Genomic DNA, 23,560 nt, shown 5'->3' with positions numbered 1-23,560 from the left:
GGTCAATTGTGCTGAAAATTGACCTTTTTCCTGTCATAAAATGTGCAATTTAAAGTAAATTTCAAGTGATGCTGAGATAATATCCGTTTGTTTTTAAACTCCAACCAGTTTAATCATCTCTAAATAGTTAAACATGTTTTGGACTGAATAATTCAGTGCAATAGTGCTGATATGAGAGATACTGAAGCTCACCGACTGCAGCAAATAAACACTCTTGATGCATTTTGCCTTTCTAAGAAAATGCAATATGGACTGTATGCTGTAAATAACATGATGGAAATATATAATATTGACTCTACTCCACTAGAACTTGACTTAATCATGTTCAAATATTTATTAACCTGACTTTAAGGGCTCATTTTGTGATTCTGGCCAAAGATAAGATTGATGATCTAGTTAGCATGATCATGTCACCTACATTATGAAACAAGTTTTTTGTATTCAAATTCATATTTTGTACTCTCCTTTATTCTAATATATCATCAATTTTTCTTTGATGGGACAATGGAGATATGACAGGAAGGGGAATATTTAATTTAATAAAAACATTAGAAGTGTTTAAAAAATCTAATTAAATGAATATGATATATGTATATTCATAAATCATTTCATACATTAAATAAATAAATAAATAATTATTTCTGAGTTATGTATACCTAACTTAATCTAACCAGAGATATAGACAGAAACACGACATGACATGAACATGCAATTCAGAGAAAAAAAGTCATTTGTACTTAAAAAAAAGTTTTATTTATTATATATATCATTTTTATTATTTAATTTTTTAAAATATATAAGTTCATTAGGCCTTAGAAACAAAGATATATAGCAAGATATATAATGTTTATTTTCATTGTATCAAAAACAAAACCTCAAAAAAAAAGATATTCTCCTAAACATCTATTTTCTTTTCACAGATGAAAGAAAGTCATACAGGTTTAGAAGTATTTAAAAAATCAAATTAAATGAAAATTATATATATATATATATTCATAAATAATTTCATAAATTAAATAAATAAATAAATATTTCTGAGTTATATCTACCTAACTTAATCTAACCAGAGATACAGACAGAAACACAAGACATGAACATGCAATTCAGAGAAAAAAAGTCATTTGTACTTAAAGTATTATTTGTACTTAAATCGTTTTAATATTTATTTGTGTGTGTATGTACAATATATATATATATATATATATATATATATAAGTTTTAATTTAATTTAATTAAGTTTTGCCAATTTTGTTATGTTTTTTCATTTATTTATTAATTAATTTTTTGCTATGTCTGTATAGGTTTTGTTCAATTTAATTTCAGTTTAATTCTTGTTTTAGTACAATTTTACATTTACGTTTTACAATTTTATGTTTGAAGTGTTAGTAATTGTGTTGTTTTTGTCATTTTGATTCGCTTTGATTCTTTTAAAGACGTCTATCATTTTTATACATTTTTAAATCAGTTCTAGGTATTTCAGTTAAACTAAAATTAAAATGAGAAACATTCCAAGGTAGTTAAAATAAATGTTTAATATTTAAAAATATTTTATTTTTATGATTTCATTTATGGTTAACTATAATATTCTTGGTAATGTCAGCCGTGACCTTTTAAAGCATCCAGAGAGCAATCTCCGGTTTCTAATTTGTTTGCCATCCCTCGTCCGTCACTGTAATCTGACGTCTTAACTGAGTTGCTTTAATCTTGTTTTGCATCTAACTGCTCCCATTACAGATTGCTGGTCTCCTGTTGACTTCCAGCACCTCTCAGTCCGAGTCTGTAATGCGATCATCAAGTAAAAAACCCTCCTGGGGTGAAACAGGATTCACGGCTTCAACCGCACAAGCACGCATTTTCCATGTGAGCTCACCTCACATCTGTCACACTTGATCAAACACATAAAGTCTTTATATAAATGTGCAAATTGGCCAAGAGTGATAAATACATCTGATGATTGTGAGCCTGCAGGAGCAGTCATTAAACCTAATGCTGAGTCACAGGCTGTGTGTTGTTTTGTGACCCGTCAGTCTCAGTATATCTGACTCTCAGTCGCTCAACTCTGACCCCGTCTAACAATTATCAGCATGCATTTTTCATCAGCCTATCCGTTACAGCCGGACCGCTCTTCATAAACTTCCCCAGACTCCGGCTGAAGCTTTAGACTCAATGCAAAGCCGTTGAAATGGAAGCTGTGAAGGACGAGGGAAACGGGCCGAGCGTCACAGCCGGTTGAACGGATGGAGTGTGCAGCGCGTGACGCCTCGGCTCTTCTTCTGTTGACACTTATCTCAGGTTTTTGGACTCTCGTTATTCAAGTGTCTTCTATTGTTGGAGGCGGAAGAGAAGAATGGCCTTGTCTCTTTGAATACATGAGCTGACAGCGCTGACACAAACCATGGCTTTTGCTCAGGTGAGGACAATAGACTCTTGGTCTTCAGAAAGCTGCTGCTGCTTTGAGTTTGTCCATCTATTTATCTACTCGTCAGTCCATTCATTTATCTACCCATCCTTCTGTCTGTCCGTCTATTTATCTGTCTTTCATCATCCATCCGTCCATCTATTTATCTACCCGTCCATCCATTCATTTATCTACCCATCCATCTGTCTGTTCATCTATTTATCTGTCATCATCCATCCGTCCATCTATTTATCTACCCGTCCATCCATTCATTTATCTACCCATCCATCTGTCTGTCCATCTATTTATCTGTCTTTCATCATCCATCCGTCCATCTATTTATCTACCCGTCCATCCATTCATTTATCTACCCATCCATCTGTCTGTTCATCTATTTATCTGTCATCATCCATCCGTCCATCTATTTATCTACCCGTCCATCCATTCATTTATCTACCCATCCATCTGTCTGTCCATCTATTTATCTGTCTTTCATCATCCATCCGTCCATCTATTTATCTACCCGTCCATCCATTCATTTATCTACCCATCCATCTGTCTGTCCATCTATTTATCTGTCTGTCATCATCCATCCGTCCATCTACCCATCCATCTGTCTGTCCATCTATTTGTCTACCCGTCCATCCATTCATTTATCTACCCATCCATCTGTCTGTCCATCTATTTATCTACCATCCATCCATTCATTTATCTACCCATCCATCTGTCTGTCCATCTATTTGTCTACCCGTCCATCCATTCATTTATCTACCCGTCCATCTGTCTGTCCATCTATTTGTCTACCCGTCCATCCATTCATTTATCTACCCATCCATCTGTCTGTTCATCTATTTATCTGTCTTTCATCATCCATCTGTCCATCTATTTATCTACCCGTCCATCCATTCATTAATCTACCCATCCATCTGTCTGTTCATCTGTTTATCTATCCATCCATCAATTCATTTATCTACCCATCCATCTGTCTGTCCATCTATTTGTCTACCCGTCCATCCATTCATTTATCTACCCATCCATCTGTCTGTTCATCTATTTATCTGTCTTTCATCATCCATCTGTCCAGCTATTTATCTACCCGTCCATCCATTCATTAATCTACCCATCCATCTGTCTGTTCATCTTTTTATCTACCCATCCATCCATTCATTTATCTACCCATCCATCTGTCTGTTCATCTATTTATCCGTCGACGTGTCGTCATCCATCCGTCCATCTACCCATCCATCTGTCTGTCCATCTATTTATCTACCCGTCCATCCATTCATTTATCTACCCATCCTTCTCTGTTCATCTATTTATCTGTCTGTCTTCATCTATCCGTCCATCTATTTATCTACCCGTCCATCCATTCATTTATCTACCCATCCATCCGTCTGTTCATCTGTTTATCTATCTGTCCATCTGTTTGTCCATCTATTTATCTATCTACCCATCCATTCATTTATCTACCCATCCGTCTGTCTGTCCATCTATTTATCCGTCCATCTGTCTGTCCATCTATTTATCTATCCATCTGTCCGTCATCATCCTTCCATCCATCTATTTATCTATCCATCTGTTTATCTGTCCATCCATCTATCTGTCTATCTATTTATCTGTCTGTCCGTCATCATCTTTCCGTCCATCTATTTATGTACCTGTCTGTCCATTCATTTATCTACCCATCGTCCATCTGTCTGTCCATCTATTTATCTGTCGTCCTTCTGTCTGTCCATCTACTTATCTATCTGTCCATCTGTCTGTCCTTCTATTTATCTATCGTCCATCTGTCTGTCCATCTATTTATCTATCCATCTGTCTATTTGTCCGTCATCATCCTTCCGTCCATCTATTTATCTATCCATCTGTCTATTTATCTGACCATCCATCTGTCTATCTATTTATCTGTCCGTCCATCTATTTATCTGTCTGTCTGTCATCATCTTTCCGTCCATCTATTTATCTACCTGTCTGTCCGTTTATTTATCTACCCATCGTCCATATATTTATCTACCCGTCCATCTATCTGTCCATCTATTTATCATCGTCCTTCTGTCTGTCCATCTATTTATCTGTCCATCTATTTATCTATTTAGTCTGTCCAAGCCTGATGATAATTGACCATTGACCTTATGTTTAGGGTTTCTATAACATCAGCCCAGCAAAGGACAAGCATGCGCCTCTGCAGACCTTCCCATCATGCCCTCATGTGTCCGCTGGGTTTCCTCCAGATCTGCTGTCCACCTGCCCAGCTCTTTTAAACACTGCACTTCCTCTGCTCACGGCTCCAGTGATGACGGACACACCACTCACCCTGATTCCTGGATCTGCATCGAAAAGCCCTGTTCCGCAGACTCTCACAGATGCGGCTACTCAACCAGCAGTGCTGCCTATGTATGGAACAGGAAGTGCCACTGTGCCGTTTCCTCTCCATCCTGTGACGCTGTTCACGTCCACTCATCCACAGATCTCTGGTGGTTGTGTCCATCTGTTGGGAGTCTCTGAATTGGCCCCGTACACACTGTCCGCACTCATGCCACATCTGCTAAACCCTACTGAGAGTAAAACCCCAGCCAAAGATGAAGAGATCAGCATACAGGACGCAGACATCAGTGCCTCTAAAAACACCTCTACAGACGAGACAGGTGAGCAGATAGATCGATTAGATAGATAAACAGATGGACGGAAAGACAGATAGATAGATAAATAGGAGGAAAAACAGATGGACAGATAGATAAATAGATTAATAAACGGATGGATAGATAATAGACGGACGGACATAGATAAATAGACAGATAGATGGATAAATGCATGGACAAATGGATGGACAGATAAATAAACGGACAGATGGATAGATAGATAAGTAGATGGATGGAGGGACGAATAGATAGATAAATAGGTGGACGGAGGGAAGGATAGAAAGATAGATAAATAGATGGATGGAGGGATGGACAGATAGATGAATAGACAGATGGCTTATTAAAAAATAGTTGGACGGATGGACGAATAAATAGATGGACAGAGGGACAGACAGATATATAAATAGTTGGACAAATGGATGGACAGATGGATAGATAAATAAATAGATGGACGAATGTATGGATGCATGGATAGATAAATAGACAGAGACATACGGATAGATGGATAAATAAGTGGAAAAATGGACGGATGGATAGATAAATAAATGGACGGATAGGTAAATAGACGGACGGACAGACAGATGGAGAGATAAATAGATGGACGAATGGATGGATGGATAGATAAATAGACAGAGACATACGGATAGATGGATAAATAAGTGGAAAAATGGACGGATGGATAGATAAATAAATGGACGGATAGGTAAATAGATGGACGGACAGACAGATGGAGAGATAAATAGATGGACGAATGGATGGATGGATAGATAAATAGACAGAGACATACGGATAGATGGATAAATAAGTGGACAAATGGACGGATGGATAGATAAATAAATGGACAGATGGACGGATAGGTAAATAGATGCATGAATAGATAGATATATAGATAGATAGATAGATAGATAGATAGATAGATAGATAGAGTATATGGATAAATAAACCCGTGTGTTTTCTCATGACAGATGCCTCAGGGTTCAGACTCTGTTCATCATGTCCGTCACGTCTGGCGTTAATTACGACCCTCATCCCCACCTTCATCATCCTCACCGTCTGCATCGCCGTCATAGGTGCACCTTCCCTCAATAAAATCAGTTACACTCATAAACGAATGGAAACAGACGAATAACTCAATGCATTTCTACTTTAGTGAAGTTCGTGTGTTTCCCAAACAAAGATCAAGACATTGAACCCCCTACTGGCAGCTCACAGAACTGCACCATCACTCAAGCGCCCTTCTATTCAGTCAAATATCCAGCCAATGACACCATCAGCATTCCCTCAGGTACGTTGTGCACACTTAATTTTAGAATGATGTAATTGACCCTGGACCACAAAACCAGTCTTAAGTCGCTGGGGTATATTTGTAGCAATAGCCAAAAATACATTGTATGGGTCAAAATGATTGATTTTTCTTTCATGCCAAAAATAAAGTAAAGATCATGTTCCATGAAGATTTTTTGTAAAATTCCTACCAGTGTTGTTTTCGTCAACGATGACGATGACGAAATCATTTCGTTGACGCCACTTTTTTTCATGAAGATAACGAGACGATGACGAGATAAAAATGGCTCGTTGATGACTAAAACATGACGAGACGTGTGTGAGTTTTCGTTGACGAGACGAGAATAGACAAATGTTAGTGGGTGGTCCGTCAGACGTTTAAAATGCATGACATTTCTACTAATTGTGCATGCCAATCAAAACTTAAAAAGTATCTGCCGCTATGGCAAGCCGTTTTAGCATTAAATACTCTTTGCTATACTAGTATGGCAAGCCGTTTTAGCATTCCATCTTTGTTTGTCTTTTATGTTCTAAAACATTCCTTCATTATTGTAATTATTGGTGAAAATAGTCGATCCGGAAGCTCACATTGTGTTGAACTATGGATCTGCTATTTTCACAACTTAAAAGTGACGCTACCCAACAGCAAAATACTTACTGACCTACATTAATTTGTTAAAAGACTACTTTTTTCCCTTTTTTTGACTAAAACTAGACTAAAACCTTTTTGACTTTTCGTCGACTAAAATTGGACTAAAACTATCACATATAGAAGTGACTAAAATTTGACTAAAACTAAGAAGCATTTTAGTCCAAAAGACTAAGACTAAATCTAAGATGGTTGTCAAAAACAACACTGATTCTATAAATATACTATAAATATATCAAAATTTTATTTTTGATTAGTAATATGCATTGTTACGCACATAATTTGGACAACTTCAAAGGTGATTTTCTCAATATTTAGATTTTTGTGCACCCTCAGATTTCAGATTTTCAAATAGATGTGTCTCGGCCAAATATTGTCCAATCCTAAAACCATACATCAATAGAAAGCTTATTTACTGAGCTTTCATATCTCAATTTTGTAAAATTTAACCTTATGAATGGTTTTGTGGTCCAGGGTCACATATGCTCTCTTTCTGTCAAAGTTAACTGGATTCGCCTGGTCTTTGTTGCTCAGATTGCTCCGCAGCAATGAATGCTGGGTCTCGTGAGACGCGTATTGTCGGCGGTATGGAGGCTGCGGAGGGTCAGTGGGGTTGGCAGACCAGTTTACAGTTTCGGGGCAGACACACGTGTGGAGGAGCCATCATCAGCCCTCACTGGGTCATCACTGCCGCACACTGCTTCATGCAGTGAGTATGAGAACACAGACGGCGAGTTCAGGGGATTCTCACACCGCTCATCTCTGTCTTGGTGTCGTTTGTCAGATATGGCATGAATCTGGAGTCAGACTGGATTGTGGTGGTTGATACCGTGATCCTCTCGGATCCGTCTCAGGGCAAACGCTACCACACACTGCAGATACACCAGCACCCACAATTCTCAAAAGACAACAATGACTACGACCTGTGTTTGCTGCGCACTGAAACGGAGATCGAGATGGGAGGTGAGTTCACTCTTGCTTAAATAATTAGCAAATTTCAATGACACTATTTATGCGGATATAGCTTGTTCATCAGATTTGTAGAAATGTGTCATTCCATCACTGGTGAATGGGTGCCGTCAGAATGAGAGTCCAAACAGCTGCTAAAAGTAATCCACATTACTTCAGTCCATCAGTTAACATCTTGAGAAGACATAAGCTTGAAAATATCCATCTTTGAGACATTTTTAACTCAAATACATTGAGTCTGTAATCTATAATAACTCTTACTCCAGTGAAAAAGTGGTCTGGCCTGAATTTAGGAGAGAAATCTGCACCATTCAAGCACAGTTTACAAGCCGAAACAGCTCTAAACAAATATGTGGCTGGATTTTTATGTGAGAAACAACAGGAGATACGATGGCATTTTAGTGCCATGTGAAAAAATTAAAAAGTATGAAATTAAAGTTGTAATAAGTGTAAATGTTTTAGAATAAAGTCGAAATACTATGAGAATAAAGTCGAAATGTTTAGAAAAAAAAGTCAACATACTACAAAAGTAAGGTATAGTATATCGAAATAGGCTAAAATATATACTCCCAATATATATTAACTTTAATGTCATAATTGCTACGAATTAATTCTCGTAATTTTGACTTTATTCTCAAAACATTCTGAGTTTATTCTCAAAATATTCACACTTTATTCTAGAAACATTTTGACTTTATTCTCAAAACATTTTAACTTTATTCTCATAATATGTTGACTTTATTCTTGTAATATTTTTACTTTATTCTCAGAACATTTAGACTCAATTCTCCAAGCATTTCGACTTTATTCTCGAAACATTTCGACTTTAATCTCGTAACCCATGATTTGTTTTTGTTTTTTAACGTGGCACTTAAACGCAGTCGTAGGAGACTTTTTGACCAGAGGAAGCATTATTATGGACTCATATTTTTAGCTAAAAACGTCTTAAAGATGGATTATTGTGATGTTTTTATCAGCTGTTTGGACTCTCATTCTGACGGCACCCATTCACTCCAGAGGATCCATTGGTGAGACAGTTCTAGAATGACACATTTATACAAATCTGGTGAAGAAACAAACTTAGATGGCCTGAGGGTGTAAACATTTTCAGCTCATTTTCTTTTCACGTGTTCCACGTAAACCTCTATTTACATTTCCACGCTTCAGAAGACGCAAGACGAGAGTTCAGTGGTCAAACATGTTCATGTTTACATCTAGCTCATGTTTGCATAGAAAATAAAGGAATAGGATAGTGCTAAATTGTATTTGAACAGTTCTTATTGTGCACATTATTCTAAACAATATTTTTAATAAATCAAAATACAATAACGTCACCAATATAGATGCATTTCGCCATCCAATCAATTCAAGCTGAGTAAAATAAAGCAATACACTACGTTTTTTAAAACTGTTCTGAAATATCAGGAGTTCGCTCTTAAATGTCACATTAGACGAGGCAGGTTTTTGAGCATTTGCTGAGTTGTGCTCTGTAACTGAGATCAGATGTGTGTTGACTGTTGTTCAGACAGCGTCAGACCTGTGTGTTTGCCCCGTCTGAAAGAGTCTTTTCCTGCTGGTTCGTCCTGCTGGGTGACGGGCTGGGGTTACACACGGGAAGGAGGTGAGAGTGTGTTTCTAAAGTGTTTATGGTATCCTAAAGGTACAGTGCCTTCCAAAAGTATTCACACCCCTTCATTTTTTATCACATTTTGTTTTGTTGCAGCATTATGTTAAACTGCTTTAAATGAGTTTTTCCCCACATCAATTTACACTCCATACACCATAATAATGACAAACCAGATTTGCAAATTTGACACATTTATTAAAAATAAAACACTGAAATAAGCACATTGCATAAGTATTCATACCCTTAACTCAGTCCATAGTTGAAGCACCTTTACAGCCTCAAGTCTTTTTGGGTCTGATGTGACCATCTTTGCACATCTGCATTTGGCAATTATCTGCCATTCTTTGCCTCACCTTTTCTCCTCTCCATCTCTGTCAGCTTGGACATTTTCTAGAGTCCTAGTTGTTCCAGTCGTCTTCCATTATGGAGAATGCTTCTGTCAGTGTTGCCAGATCAGGTTGACGATTTCCAGCCCAAAAGCTCACCCAAACCCGCCCACTTCAACAAAAACCAGCCCAAATTTTAACTGCCAAAATAATGAGAATTTTATTGCCATGTCAAGGTTGATATGGACCATTTTTATCTCTTAAAATAAAGAATAATGACAAAATAAAATAAAGATAAATCAATTTCACAGGAATATGGATCAAAACAGTCCGAAAATATGTGTAAAATGTTCAGAAATCTTTTCAAAGTGGAAATTAACCGATGACTTTAACCCTTGAAAAAACGCATGCATCATTTTCAATGTCCACAGTAAAAAACATGCCAAATTCTGTGCAAAAAGTGCACAATAAAATGATGAGAAACAAATGTAATGTAAAACCCCGTCACTCACAAGTCATCACGTCTCACTAACGTAAAAGACGTAAATTGATTGACAACTAAACCCAGTAAGGGTTACGTTAAGTAAAAATGAGTTGATGACTGCACTACACATTATATTACTGTGATACTTTGAGCTCGAACGTACTAAAATAACATGACTAATGATAAAAGTGAAGAAAAAAACAGCCGATTGGGCGTCTTTTAATTTTTTAAAGCAGCCCAAATTTTGTCTACCCGCCCAATGCGTTATTCTCCGGTCCAAGCCGATCAAAAGAAGCCCAATTGGGCGGAAACCCGCCCAATCTGGCAACACTGCTGTCAACCTACAATGCAGCAGATTTGTTTCTGAACTCTTCTCTAGATCATGGCCTTAACGCAAGTCTGTCTCTGAGCTCTACAGGCAGTTATCTTGGTTTTTGCTCTGATCTGCATTTTCAGCTGTTAGACCTTTTCTGAGAGGTGTGTGCCTTTCTAAATCAGACTCATTCAAATCAATTTGCCACAGTTTAACTCCACTCCAAGTGTAGGAACATCTAGAAGCGATATGAATGCTCCTGAGCTTCATTTCCAGTGTCCCAGAAAAGGGTATGAATACTTATGCAACAGGATCTTTTCAGTTTGTTATTTCTAATAAATTTGCAAATTTGCTTCGTCATTATGGAGTATGAGATGTAGATTGATGTGGAAAAAAAGTAATTTAAAGCAGTTTAACATAATGCTGCAACAAAACAAAATGTGAAAGAAATGAGAATACTTTTGCAAGGCACTGTATGTTCATCCATTCAGTCTCACTTTTGTTCTCTCACAGGGTCTGTGTCGTCACACCTGAAACAGGCTTTAGTTCAGGTGATCGATCAGGCCGTCTGCTCACAGCCATACGTGTACGGCTCCCAGCTCACTCCCAGAATGCTCTGTGCTGGCGTTATGGAGGGAGGAGTGGATTCCTGCCAGGTATTCACATTAATTATAATTAAACTTTGCTCAAAAATGATTATTTTGTCATTGTTTACTCATCAACTTTACTTATTTTTTTACAAATGATTGTAAAATTTTCATGCACGTCATTATTTCAGGTCTTCTGAAGTCCTGTAACAGCTTTGTGAGGAAAAAGCATTGCCTGAAATCTCATTTTCAGCTGCATCTGATTTAGAAATAGGGTCGCCGTGACCCATTGCACCATGTTTGATATTGTGATGTAAAATCAGATGCATCTTAAGCTGCTATATTTGAAATAAATGAGATCTGAGAGGCACAGTAACACGAGAAAATGAATTTTTTTTGGTGAAATATTTCAGTAATGCTTTATAACAAGGATCCATTAGTTATGGATAGTTGGCGCGTTGTTAGTTAACATTAAAAATGAGCAATACATTTGTTTCAGTATTATTGTGAACTGAAATTTATAACTATTTATATACTATATTATTACAATGCTGATGATCACTTTCCTTAACTCCTTAAACTGGTTTTCTATTGAACTGTCCGCAAATGAACTGTAGTGCTCAAACTATTTTAAATATAGTGAATTAAGCTACAAACTCCATTATAATGCACAATGTTTGCATATAACATGTATTTTGAGCTGCAGCTGGTCATATTAATGGAGATTTATGTTGGATGTTATCTTTGGAATGGAAATACTCATATTTTATTTGTAACCATTATACGTTTTGGTTATTTCAGTTAATGTCATAGAACTAACAAGCTAAACCAGTAGTACTGACAGTGTCATGTAAACATGGTTGAAGACGCGAAAAGTGGAGGAACAGACATTTTCTTTTCTAAACGACCCATTTGAGCTTCCCAAAGGGTGAATTTCAACATATTATTTTGATAATTATTGACCTAGAGAGTTCAGAGAATTGTACTGCAGTGTTTTCTTCCAGGTTGAGTATAAAACCTATAGGACTAGTTTGCAAAAGTAGGTTTTTGACATCTTCTCAATCATTTAACAAATGATTTGATTGACAACAGTGGTTCTCCAGGCAAAGTTGTCCAGAATGAAGAGTTCTGTCATATGATATGACGCATGTATGTGCGAAAAACCGTGCGGCGTACAACCTTTGAAAAATGTGATATCGCCCCCCAGTCGCTGATTTCTTTCAAATTTCTCAGACCTTTGGGGCCGTGAATCAAACAGGCCCACTGAGTTTGAGTTTTGTTCTGATCAGCCTCTGTTAACCATATCTAAATGGCTGCGAAGTAAAGTAATTCCATCTTATAGCGCCACCAAGTGGCCAATTTTTCTGTGACCTCAGATTGAGCTCTTACATAAGTTTTCTGAGTTTGGTGAAGATATCTCATTCTGTTCAGGAGTTATAGACAGTTTACTAAAAGTGGTCCTGTCCCTTTCGAACATTTTTCGAACATCGACAGTGAGTCCAACGTTAGACTTTTGTTGATAATAGGGGTGTGACGAGATCTCGCGAGATCCGATGTGTCCCGCAAGATCTGATTGGTCTAGCGAGAATGTGACGATATCATGGCAAAACATTTTGCAGTGTTTACATTAGAGCTACATTACTAATCGTTAAAATATCACGATCTCTATTCAAACACCCACACTCTTATTCATGAATGACAACGAATCAACATTTAAATAATGTAAGTACTGTCACTGTGATAGTTTAGGTATAAACACTTCCTACTGTCTACAGTAGCGATCAAAACGATAGTATCTTCTAACACGTATGTATTGTAACATTTATCCTCTTAGCCAGGAGATGGCGACAACTGCACGTTTAAAAAAGTATTTGTCATTGAATTATAAACCTAAGTTTCCAAAAGTGAAATAAGTCTTTATTAATTGAGACACTGGTTCCTTCATATTTTTTTTTAATTTTGTTCAAATTTACACTTAAGCAATGAACATTCTGTCAGAACCTCTAGTAAATTATGTAATTTTGTTTGGATTTCTAATCCTTTTTTTCTTCAGAATCATGATCTCCGTTTTTCAATTTTTCCAGAAACATGCAGAATTAGTTTACATGTTTATTACTGCATATAATTCATTAAAATAGAAGTTTAATTTCATAAAATACAATTTCATATCAAAATCCACCTATATATTTTTTTGCATTTTATTTTGTTGTTGAATAAAATACTATTTTCCCCTACATATTTCATCATTGAGGATTCCTTTAAAAAACTTTAAAAATCTCATCTCGTCTCGTGAGGTAAGTGTCTCGTCACACCCCTAGGTGATAACTATTGATTTTCGCTCTCCAGAGAGTCTTTCTGGACTGGTTTGGTTCTGACTGGCCCAAAAAAACTAAGACTATTTCGCAAAAGTAGGTTTTGCAAAAAACCTGCGACTGAGAGTTTAGGAGTTATAAGCAATTTTGCTTTGATTGCTGTAGCCACCCCCAGTAGGCTGATTGGGACGAGCTTTGGTGCCATTGTCGGCGGTGACAAGTACTACCAACCCTCCAAGTTTCAAGTCTCTATGACTTACGGATTGGTCTGCACCATCAGTTTTACATGGAGGTTGCTGATCCGTGACCATTCAAATAGTTGCAATAGGGTTTCAGTGCTATGCGCTATGTGCTGGAACCTCTAATTAAGTTATACTTTCCTATTCTCTTTTGAGTAGTCAAAAAATCCAAAGAAAACATCTTTAATACAAAAAGAAAAGTCACTTACAAAATTAAATTGGAATCTGAGCAAATGTATTCTGTGTGGGTACATTGGCAAACAAGTGAATGAATCTTTTAAATGGAAAACAGAGGCTGGTTTGCCTTTGGGCGGGAGGGTCTGTGTAGGGGTGTGTGTGTTTCTCATACAGTGTTTCTAATGTGACTTTTGTTCAGGGTGACAGCGGTGGTCCTCTGGTGTGTCGGACTGAAGCGGGGGACTGGCGTTTGGCCGGTGTGGTGAGTTGGGGTGAAGGATGTGGACGAGTCAATAAACCCGGCGTTTACACCAGAATCAATCCACTGCTGCAATGGATGCATCAACACATCAGTGTAAATACACACACCATCAGAACACCACTCAACGAGTGTTACAGGTTCAAATTAAACTCCATAAACATATGTGACCCTGGACCACAAAACCAGTCTTAAGTCGCTGGGGTATATTTGTAGCAATAGCCAAAAATACATTGCATGGGTCAAAATTTTTGATTTTTCTTTTATGCCAAAAATCATTAAGAAATTAAGTAAAGTTCATGTTCCATGAAGATTTTTTTGTAAAATTCCTACTGTAAACATATCAAAATGTAATTTTTGATTTGTAATATGCATTGTTAAGAACCTAATTTGGACAACTTTAAAGGTGATTTTCTCAGTCTTTTAGATTTTTTTGCATCCTCAGATTTCTGATTTCAAATAGATGTATCTCAGTCAAATATTGTCCTATCCTAACAAACCATACATCAATAGAAAGCTTATTTATTGAGCTTTCATATGATGTATAAATCTCAGTTTTGTCAAATTTAACCTTATGACTGGTTTTGTGGTCCAGGGTCACATATAACAAATAATACAAATCTGCAAGAAAAAACAGCATAGACACAACATTTGTTTGTGCATATGAACTTTGCAACATTGGCACCATTATTGAACTGAATAATGACTCTATTGTCTTCTGTAGAGCTGCTTAAGAGCTGAAAATGATTAATCAATCATAATCAATGATTAACATTGTTATTTTCCTGTTTATTACTGTCAAGCTGCATGGAACGAATCTGTATTGTGCATGCCTCTTGCATTAGTTAAAATTAGTTAACTTAGAATGGAAATACTTCTAAATCATTTGAAAAGTTCATTTGCAAAAACTGATAACTCTCCGTTTTCAAAAATAATGTTTTTTCATTGTGCATTTTAGTTAATCACAATTAATCTGCAGTTGCATTTTGATGTAAAGTAAATATAACTAAAAACAGCTAACACAATAAAAACATGATAGCAATAAAAAATGGTAAAAAAAACAAAGTCATATTTTTGCAAATTAACTCTTCATTTATTAATCTCAGTTAATTTGAAATTTTAAAAATTCATGTTTAAAAGTTAATACTATTTAATGAACCCAACATAAACTAAAAATAAACAGTTGGAGTAATTAATGTTAACCCAAGACATACATAATAAATACTAATGCATAATCCTATTTCTACAGTCTAACCTGTAGATTTTATTAACATGAACCCAAAGTCCATCACTGAGTGACCTTGACTTGTAAATAAACTAATAAAACAATTAAACTCCTGATACGACAAGCCAAATCCCACCTACTTCAGATTAAAATCTTAATCTAAAGGCTTTTAAGTGTAATCAAATTTGCTACAAGTCATTTCAACTTTGATTTATATTATATTATTAAACTGACTTATTAACATATTACTTTAGGGGAGACACTGCAGGCAAAAACAGTTTTTTTCAATGCACCTGTCAATTTTGAGATTTTAGGCTTTTTGGTGTTTCATAAAGTGTTTTTTTCAGACTAGTGGAAAGAAAACACCCAAAAGACACTGTTAAGTCTTTCTTTTATAGCACTTTATCTAATTGTGTCAATAGATTTTAATTACAATGCATATTTATAAAGGCTGTTTTCTCAAAATGAGTTTTTTCTCCTACACTGAGCCATAAATCTTCACTTCAGCAGCACTTACACACACCACACTTTACATTTGTATTCCTGTCTATATCCTGAAGGTTTTTACAGAGGGATTTGTTCATATATAATTTGCTTGAAACATTTTATTCCCCCCAAAACTGTAAAAAATACATTGTTTTCTGTCTGTTCTAAGTTTTTTCTGAATTATGGAGTGACAAAATGAGACCCAAAATCCCCTCTGTAAAAACATTTGACTATAATATGTCTAAAAATCTAAAAATATGTCTAAAACTCTATTTTGAGTTTTGAAACCGACCTCATCCAGTGTTTAGATTTTTGTACCAGAAATGTGTGCAAATTAGTGCACATTTCATTAAATAATGCGTCACTTGCATATTTACACCTTTAAAAAAAATCAAGTTGAAGTTGATTAATTTAATGAGTTGAAATAATAAAAAACAAATGCTGATTTACAGTGCACAGTGACTTTAATTAAATATGTGCAAATTATTTTCAATTCGTCAGTATGCATGTATAATAAGTCTGCAATTCATTTCTTTATGTATTTCAGGATGAAAACGGAGAGTCGTTCTCAACTTTCACCACACAAAACAATCTCTTTTGAAAGCAAGAGTCATTAATTATTATTACAGAGATTGTACAAAGCCTTAATCTAACAACTGATAAGTGGGACGTTGCCTGGAGTGGCTATCATGTGTAATATAAGCTGCAATAAAAGATGACTGTGACTGGAGTCACGTACGCTCAGAGAAGGGCGTGCGAGTCAAACGTCAATGAAATGATGAATGGAATGTGGTTTATTCAGCTGATTCACTCTGACTGTCTCTGATCATCCTCATCCTCATCATCATGACGCTTGAATCTGAATCTGATCATGTATCTCTGAACTGAAAGCTCCAGTGGTAAACATCTCATCTAATTCCTAATATGGACAACCCGCTCATGAATATTAATTAGCACGTGCTGTTGTTGCTAGGTAACCCCCTGTGGGAGTGTCCTGTTGTGTCTCGTAATTAACCCTCAGAGACTTGTTAACATTTGTGAGTTTGCGTGACTCCGGGCACTCTGAACTTTCCTGATCGTGGATAGTTGTTGAACATCAACATCTTTATAAAGCTGCAGGTTTAGAGGCTGAGAGCAGAGCTTTAGCAGCATCTTCACGGGTGAGTTCAGAGCAGTTATCCCACTCTCTAGAGTCAATGAGTATGAATGGAAGACCAGTTTTATCGTCACTTTTTAATCTTACAATTTGAACTTTTTCACAATTCTGACTTTTTTTCTCTCAATTCTGATTTCTATCCTGCAATTCTCATTCATATTTCTCGATTCTGCATTTATATCTGGCAATTCTGACTGATGTCTCATACCATTTTGATTTCTATTTTACAATTCTGCATTTTTATCTCACAGTTGTGATATATATCTGGCCATTCTAAATTATTATCTTGCCATTCTGATTTATGTTGCAATTCTGAATTATAACTCACAATTCTGCGTTTATGTTTTGCAATTCTTCATTTCTATCTTGCAATTCTGATTTATGTCTTGCGATTATGCATTTTTATCTTGCAATTCTGATTTATATTTCGCAATTCTACATCTTTATCCCACAATTCTGCATTGATGTCTTGCGATTCTGATTTATATCTTGCAATTCTGTGTTTTTATAAGGCAATTCACATTTTTCTCCCAAATTCTGAATTCTTATCATCCAAATCAACATTTTTATCTTGCCATCCTGTGTTTATATCTTGCAATTTTGCATTTCAGTCTCGCAATTCTGCATTTTCATTTTGCAATTCTAATTTATTTCTGGCAATTCATAACTTTTATCTTGCAATTCTGCATTTATATCTCGCCCTTTTTAATGTATACCTTGCAATTCTGAACTTATCTGGCAGTTCTGATTTATGTCTTGCAGTTCTGCGTTTTTATCTGTCAATTTTCAGTTATATTTCATAATTCTGCATTTTATTTCACAATTCTGCATTCACATCTTGTAATTCTATGTTTATGTCTCACAATTCTTTATTAATTCTTGAAATTTAGATTTTTTTTTGCGCCAAATAATATCTGCCACAGAATATCGTTTTTAAGTTGTTAGCTTTTTATCTCACAATTCTGACTTTTTCCCCTCACAATTGAGTTTTTATCAGTCTGAGTTTGTATCTCACAATCCTGAACAAAGTCCAAATTGTGAGATAAAATCTTGCAGTTACAATATTACTCAATTACAGCTTTCATATCTCTGTGAATAACATTAATTGCCATATATAATATGGCATATTTGTTAATGTTTCCTGTCAAACATGTTGCTTTGATATCTCACTGCATTGCGGTTTTCCAACTATTGAACCACAGAAATCACAAAATGTTACCCGATCACACTGTTCCAGTTTGGTTATTTATTTAGGACTAGTTATGACAGTCCACCTAAAAATATATATTCTGTCATTATTTACATAAGAGAAGATATTTGGAGGAATGTTGGTATCTACACACTTTGGTTTCCCATTGACTTCCACTGTGTGGACAAATATACAATGCACATCAATGGGGACCAAAACTTTTTCCATTTTTCAACATTTTTCTCTTTTGTGAAAAAGAACAAAAGGCATAAATGTTTGGAAGCGAGGTGGAGAAGGCCTACATTCTGGCAGAATTTCTGTTTTTGCATGAACGGTTCCTTTAAGGTTCTATTCTGAGTCCCTTGTCTTAGACATTTTTCTAATATGAATGTAACCATAGTGTTCTAGGTTGTGTTTTTTTTATTGCAAAACATATAATACAAACATCATCAGGGAAAATATGATTTTTTAAAATTATTATTCTGCTTTAAACAACAACAATTACAAATACAGAAATCAAATAAAAAGAAAAACGACAATGAGGGGTACATTAACCCAAAGCATATTATATTAGCTCATCGGATTTACACCACAAAAGTGTCTTACATGCAACAGAATTATTAGAGTTTCTTAAAGAGTTTCAAAATCTTTCCTGAAAATAAAAAAGTAAGGAGTTTTCTTGGAATGTGTACATTTATGAATGCAAAATTTAGCAAGGAATACCAATAAATTAATAATAAATTTAGGGAGAAGGGTCGAAATTCAAAGAGCAACCAAATAATACATTTTGGGGGTTATACAGAAGTTTGGATCTAAGAATTTTTTAACAACATGAACATTTTTTAGGTTGTATTTTTTATTTATTTTTATTAAACAATTATACATGTTAATAGAAATATATACATCTCACAACAGAATCAGGGTATACAGAAAGAAAAAACAAATACAAAATTACATAATATGGATATTCAATTAATCATAGGTTTTCTCATCTTTTCTGTTTCTAATATTTTTAAAGCAGTGCCATACTGTTTAATTTCTTTAATAAACGGTTTACAATTTGGCTTAGCTTAAGCCCATTTCTTAACATCAATATGATATTTTCCAAGTAAAATAATTAATTGCGTAAGAAAAGAAATTTTACTTTTAAAATCAGTAGTATCTTGTACAAAAAAAATTGTTTAGGTTGTATTTTATTTTTTTATTAATTCAATGCCACAAGAACAAGAGGTATTACATTTTCATATCAAATTAACATTAGCTACCAGAGAAAAAGAAGAAACAAAATAGAAATTAAATTACATAAATTTCAATGTTTTAAGAGCATTACACGTATTCAGTGCTTTTTTGTTCCAAGAGATTTACATACAATTTAAAGACAATTTAAAAGTTAATAAAATGAGAAAAATTTGGTTTACACTGAGCCCACTTTTTCTCATGTATATGGAATTTTCCTAATAAAATAAACAAATGTATATGTTGTTCTTTACAATACAATCGTTCGTTTTCTGTATAAAAAACAAATTTCTATCATACATTCCATTTTTCTGTTAATATAAAATTCCAAATCTTTCCAAAATAATCTTGAATTAATACAATGAAAAAAAAAAGATGCAAAATGGTATGTGAAATATTAAGCTTAAATCTTATATAAATTCTATGAAGTATTTTGTAAGACACTTCCTTAATTTTGTTATTGATACAAAACTTTGTGAAATCATATTTAGCGCATACTGACGTCACCACACGTAGAAGCGTAGTGCGCATGCGCGGACACGTAAAAGTACCTTGACATTTTCAAATTGTAAACATTGCCTCAGGGCGCCGTTAGCTACCATACAGCTGTCTCTACTGAACATTCACAATACATCAAGCCATCTTATGTTTAAGTAGGTCAGTGTGAAGCGTATAACACGTTTGTAGAGCCTTGTCTGCAGCAGTGTCTTCGGAAGGAGGCGTGGCTCGCGCATTTACAGTTCACGATACAGTTTGGTAACCGAAGTTCATTCAGAAACTGATCTGACCCGCCGCTTGCCATACCAGTGTGAGGTGGAGACGGAAGTTAAAATGAGTGCAGCTCTTTTACACAGACTGAAGCCTGCAGTGAGCGTTGCGACCCGCCTGTGGAGCTGTCAACCCCCGCTGATCGAGCCGACAAGCGCCGCGATCCTCCACCGCCGCCCCGCCTCAGTGAGACTCTACAGCGGACTGATGGCCACCGGAGCCCCGCTCTTCAGACAGGTGAGCTGCTTCAGAGCTTTCGATCGCCTGGAAGTGATCTCAGTCGTTTATTATTCATCTGACATGAGTGGAAACGTAAAATGTTTGTTTGTTTGTTTAATGGAGTTCAGGAAGTGCTGCTCTTGAAATGACAACAGATGTCAAGCACGGATCTTGATCTATTACTCAGTGATCTGAGTGATTTACACCGGCTTTATAAAGCAATACACATAAAAGTTAAAGTTGAACTCATCTCACAACATTTGACACAAGTTTAACTGATATTGATAGTCATTGTGATTATGGCAAGCCGTTTTAACATTTAATCTATATTGCTCATTTTTTAGATACTAGTATCTTTTAAAAAATATACTTAGTAGCCTACTTATCCATTAGATACTAGTAATTATTCATTAGATACTAGTACTTATTAAATAGATATTAGTTCTTATGCATTAAATATTAGTACTAATTTAATACACACTAGTACTTATTCATTATATAGTAGTGCACATTAAATAGACACTAGTAGCCTACTTATTCATTAGATACTGGCACTTATTAGACACTTGTACTAGATACTAGTGCCTATTAAATAGACACTAGTACTTAAACTTTAGATACTAGTACCTTTTGAAACGATACCAGTAATTATTCATTAGATACTGTACTTATTAGACACTAGTACTAATTCATTAGATACTAGTGTCTATTAAATAGACTTAATTACTAGTACTTGTGAATAAGATACTAGTACATATTTAATAGACACTAGTACTTATTTATTAGATACTGGTACTTATTAAATAGATACTTGTCCTAATTTATTATATACTATTACTTATTCATTAGATACTCGTACTTATATACATATTAGTACTTATTTGTTACATACTATTACTTACTGATTAGCTACTAGTATTTATTCAATAGATACAAATGCACATTTATTAGATACTAGTAGTTATTTGGTAATATTTTTTTATTTTACTAGTAAAATATGTGATTGAACTCTACTGTGGTTTTTTCGACTAGTCATAACATAAGACGAGTAACAACGCAGATCTGTCTAGTAAGATAAGAATTGTTACTAGTAATAATTACAAAAGATACTAGTGTCTAATAAATAAGTACTAGCACCTAATGGATAACTATTAGTATCTATTAAATAAGTACTAGTATCTAACGAATGCTTACTAGTAATATTTAAATAGATTAATAATCACAATTTGAATAATCACTAATTAATTAATAGATGACATCAAAAACGGAATACCATCTACTTCCTGTTCTTGTGGGCATATAGATAGTTCTTATAAAGAACCAGTGAAAATACAAATAAAATAAGTACTGTAAAAATATGAATACTTTATGCAATTACTAGTCACTATTTGGAATATGTACTAGTATCAGATAAATAAGAACTAGTATCTAATAAATTAGTATAAAGGACTAGTACCTAAAGAATAAACACTAGTAGCTATAAATAAATACTAGCACTTAATGTAAATGATACTAGTATCTAAAAAAAGTACAAGTAGCACGGCTTATAGATTAAATGTTAAAACGGCTTGCCATAATGTGATTTTCTTCACACTGTATACATCCAGTAAACACATAATGCAAAAAGTATTTTTAGATTCCTGTATGGCAAAACTAGCATATGGCATTAATGCAAGCCCATGGCATTAATATAGAAGCTTTTTGACGTTCTCTGAATGACAGTCTGTAACAAATACATCACTGTTACATTTATAACCATAGTTTGTTTGTTACTAGTTACGGTTAATGCCCTAAAATGATACATTCAAACTTCAAACAGAATTGTAACTTTTAAAGATATCAGGGGGCACTAATAGCAAATGAGCGGTGTTTTACTCTAGTATTTAGTTGCTGTGAAGATTTTGTGTAGCAGTAACCTGACTCACTGTACTACTAGTCTACAGATGAAGAGATATGAGTGGTTTGTTTCAGCTGACTCATGCTGACTGTCTTTCCTCATGAGCATGTCATTGTTGTTGTTCCTGCAGCTGTTTGAATCTGAAAGCAGCACGTACACGTACCTCCTGGCCGACACGGACACCAAAGAGGCTGTGCTGATCGACCCGGTGCTGGAGACGGTGGACAGAGACCTGAAGCTCATCGAAGAACTGGGACTGAAGCTCAAAGTGGCCTGTAAGCATCTTGTTTTTTTTAGTTCAATGTTTTGGAGATGCATGTGAAATCTAGGCCTGTATGAAAAGTAATTTAAAATAAAAGTTGTTTCTTGTTGTTTGCAGTGAACACTCACTGTCACGCTGATCACATCACCGGCACCGGACTGCTGAAGAAGAAGCTGTTCGGCTTGAAGAGTGCCATTTCTAAACACAGCGGAGCCACCGCCGACATCCAGCTGTCTGAGGGAGACCGAATCACCTTCGGCAAACACGTACATGATCAGAGCAATAAACCCTGAAACCCACACTTAATTACATTTTTTAAATTATTTTTTTTAAGTCATGACCGGGTCATTTAGCCAGTTTAGTTATATTAAATAAATTCACTGAACGATTAAATAACTAATTGATTGATTAATTAATCAACTAAATGAGGTAATATATTATAGAGACATGTAAATATAATATAATTTAATTTAATTTAGTATTTAATTTTTGCATGTGATCAGGCCAATGCAATAAATAAATATAATAAAATATGTAACCGTATAAACTTAATTTATTAATTGATTTTAATCTAATTCAAAAACAAAAGTCAAGAATGGTTAATTTACAATCAATTTATTTATATTAAATGTAAATGTTATGATAGAATTTAAACCTTAAAAAATCAAAAATAAAATCAACATTGGTTAAAAAATGATCATGAACGGTCATTTACAGTCAGTTTTTTTTGTATATGAAACATGTAACTAAATAATAAAATATATTTTAGTAATATGCAAATTAAATATAAAAATATTTTGATGTAATATTTAATAATTGTAAAGGATAAAGCCAATTAATAAACTATAAAATTAACACT

At 34.9% G+C, this 23,560-nt stretch overlaps 1 protein-coding gene across 2 annotated transcripts; it reads left to right on the top strand.

The window, feature by feature from the left end:
• The first annotated feature begins 16,850 nt into the window (after positions 1-16,850).
• On the top strand, positions 16,851-23,172 carry ethe1 (ETHE1 persulfide dioxygenase). 2 transcript variants are annotated; one of them, XM_073847261.1, is made up of 4 exons: positions 16,851-17,134; positions 20,410-20,560; positions 22,570-22,714; positions 22,819-23,172. In XM_073847261.1, exons 2-4 carry the CDS (start codon positions 20,531-20,533, stop codon positions 22,992-22,994), a joined length of 351 nt encoding a protein of 116 aa, XP_073703362.1. In that variant the 5' UTR covers positions 16,851-17,134; positions 20,410-20,530; the 3' UTR covers positions 22,995-23,172. The 2 variants fall into 2 exon arrangements, with proteins under 2 accessions (XP_073703362.1, XP_073703361.1); XM_073847260.1 differs by lacking the exon at positions 16,851-17,134 and having other exon boundaries at positions 20,107-20,560; positions 22,819-23,169.
• The last annotated feature ends 388 nt before the right edge of the window (positions 23,173-23,560 follow it).

Source organism: Garra rufa, chromosome 9 (genome assembly GCF_049309525.1).
Source record: "Garra rufa chromosome 9, GarRuf1.0, whole genome shotgun sequence".
NCBI lineage: Eukaryota > Metazoa > Chordata > Actinopteri > Cypriniformes > Cyprinidae > Garra > Garra rufa.
The sequence above is the reverse complement of the archived record's forward strand: the minus strand, read 5'-3'. Positions and strand labels throughout refer to the sequence as shown.

Excerpts from the sequence above, each read along its gene's own strand:
- ethe1 (XM_073847260.1), top strand. The coding sequence starts at position 20,387 with ATGAGTGCAGCTCTTTTACACAGACTGAAGCCTGCAGTGAGCGTTGCG. Across the intron at positions 20,561-22,569 it reads GAGCCCCGCTCTTCAGACAG|CTGTTTGAATCTGAAAGCAG; the intron begins GTGAGCTGCTTC and ends TTGTTCCTGCAG. Across the intron at positions 22,715-22,818 it reads ACTGAAGCTCAAAGTGGCCT|TGAACACTCACTGTCACGCT; the intron begins GTAAGCATCTTG and ends TGTTGTTTGCAG.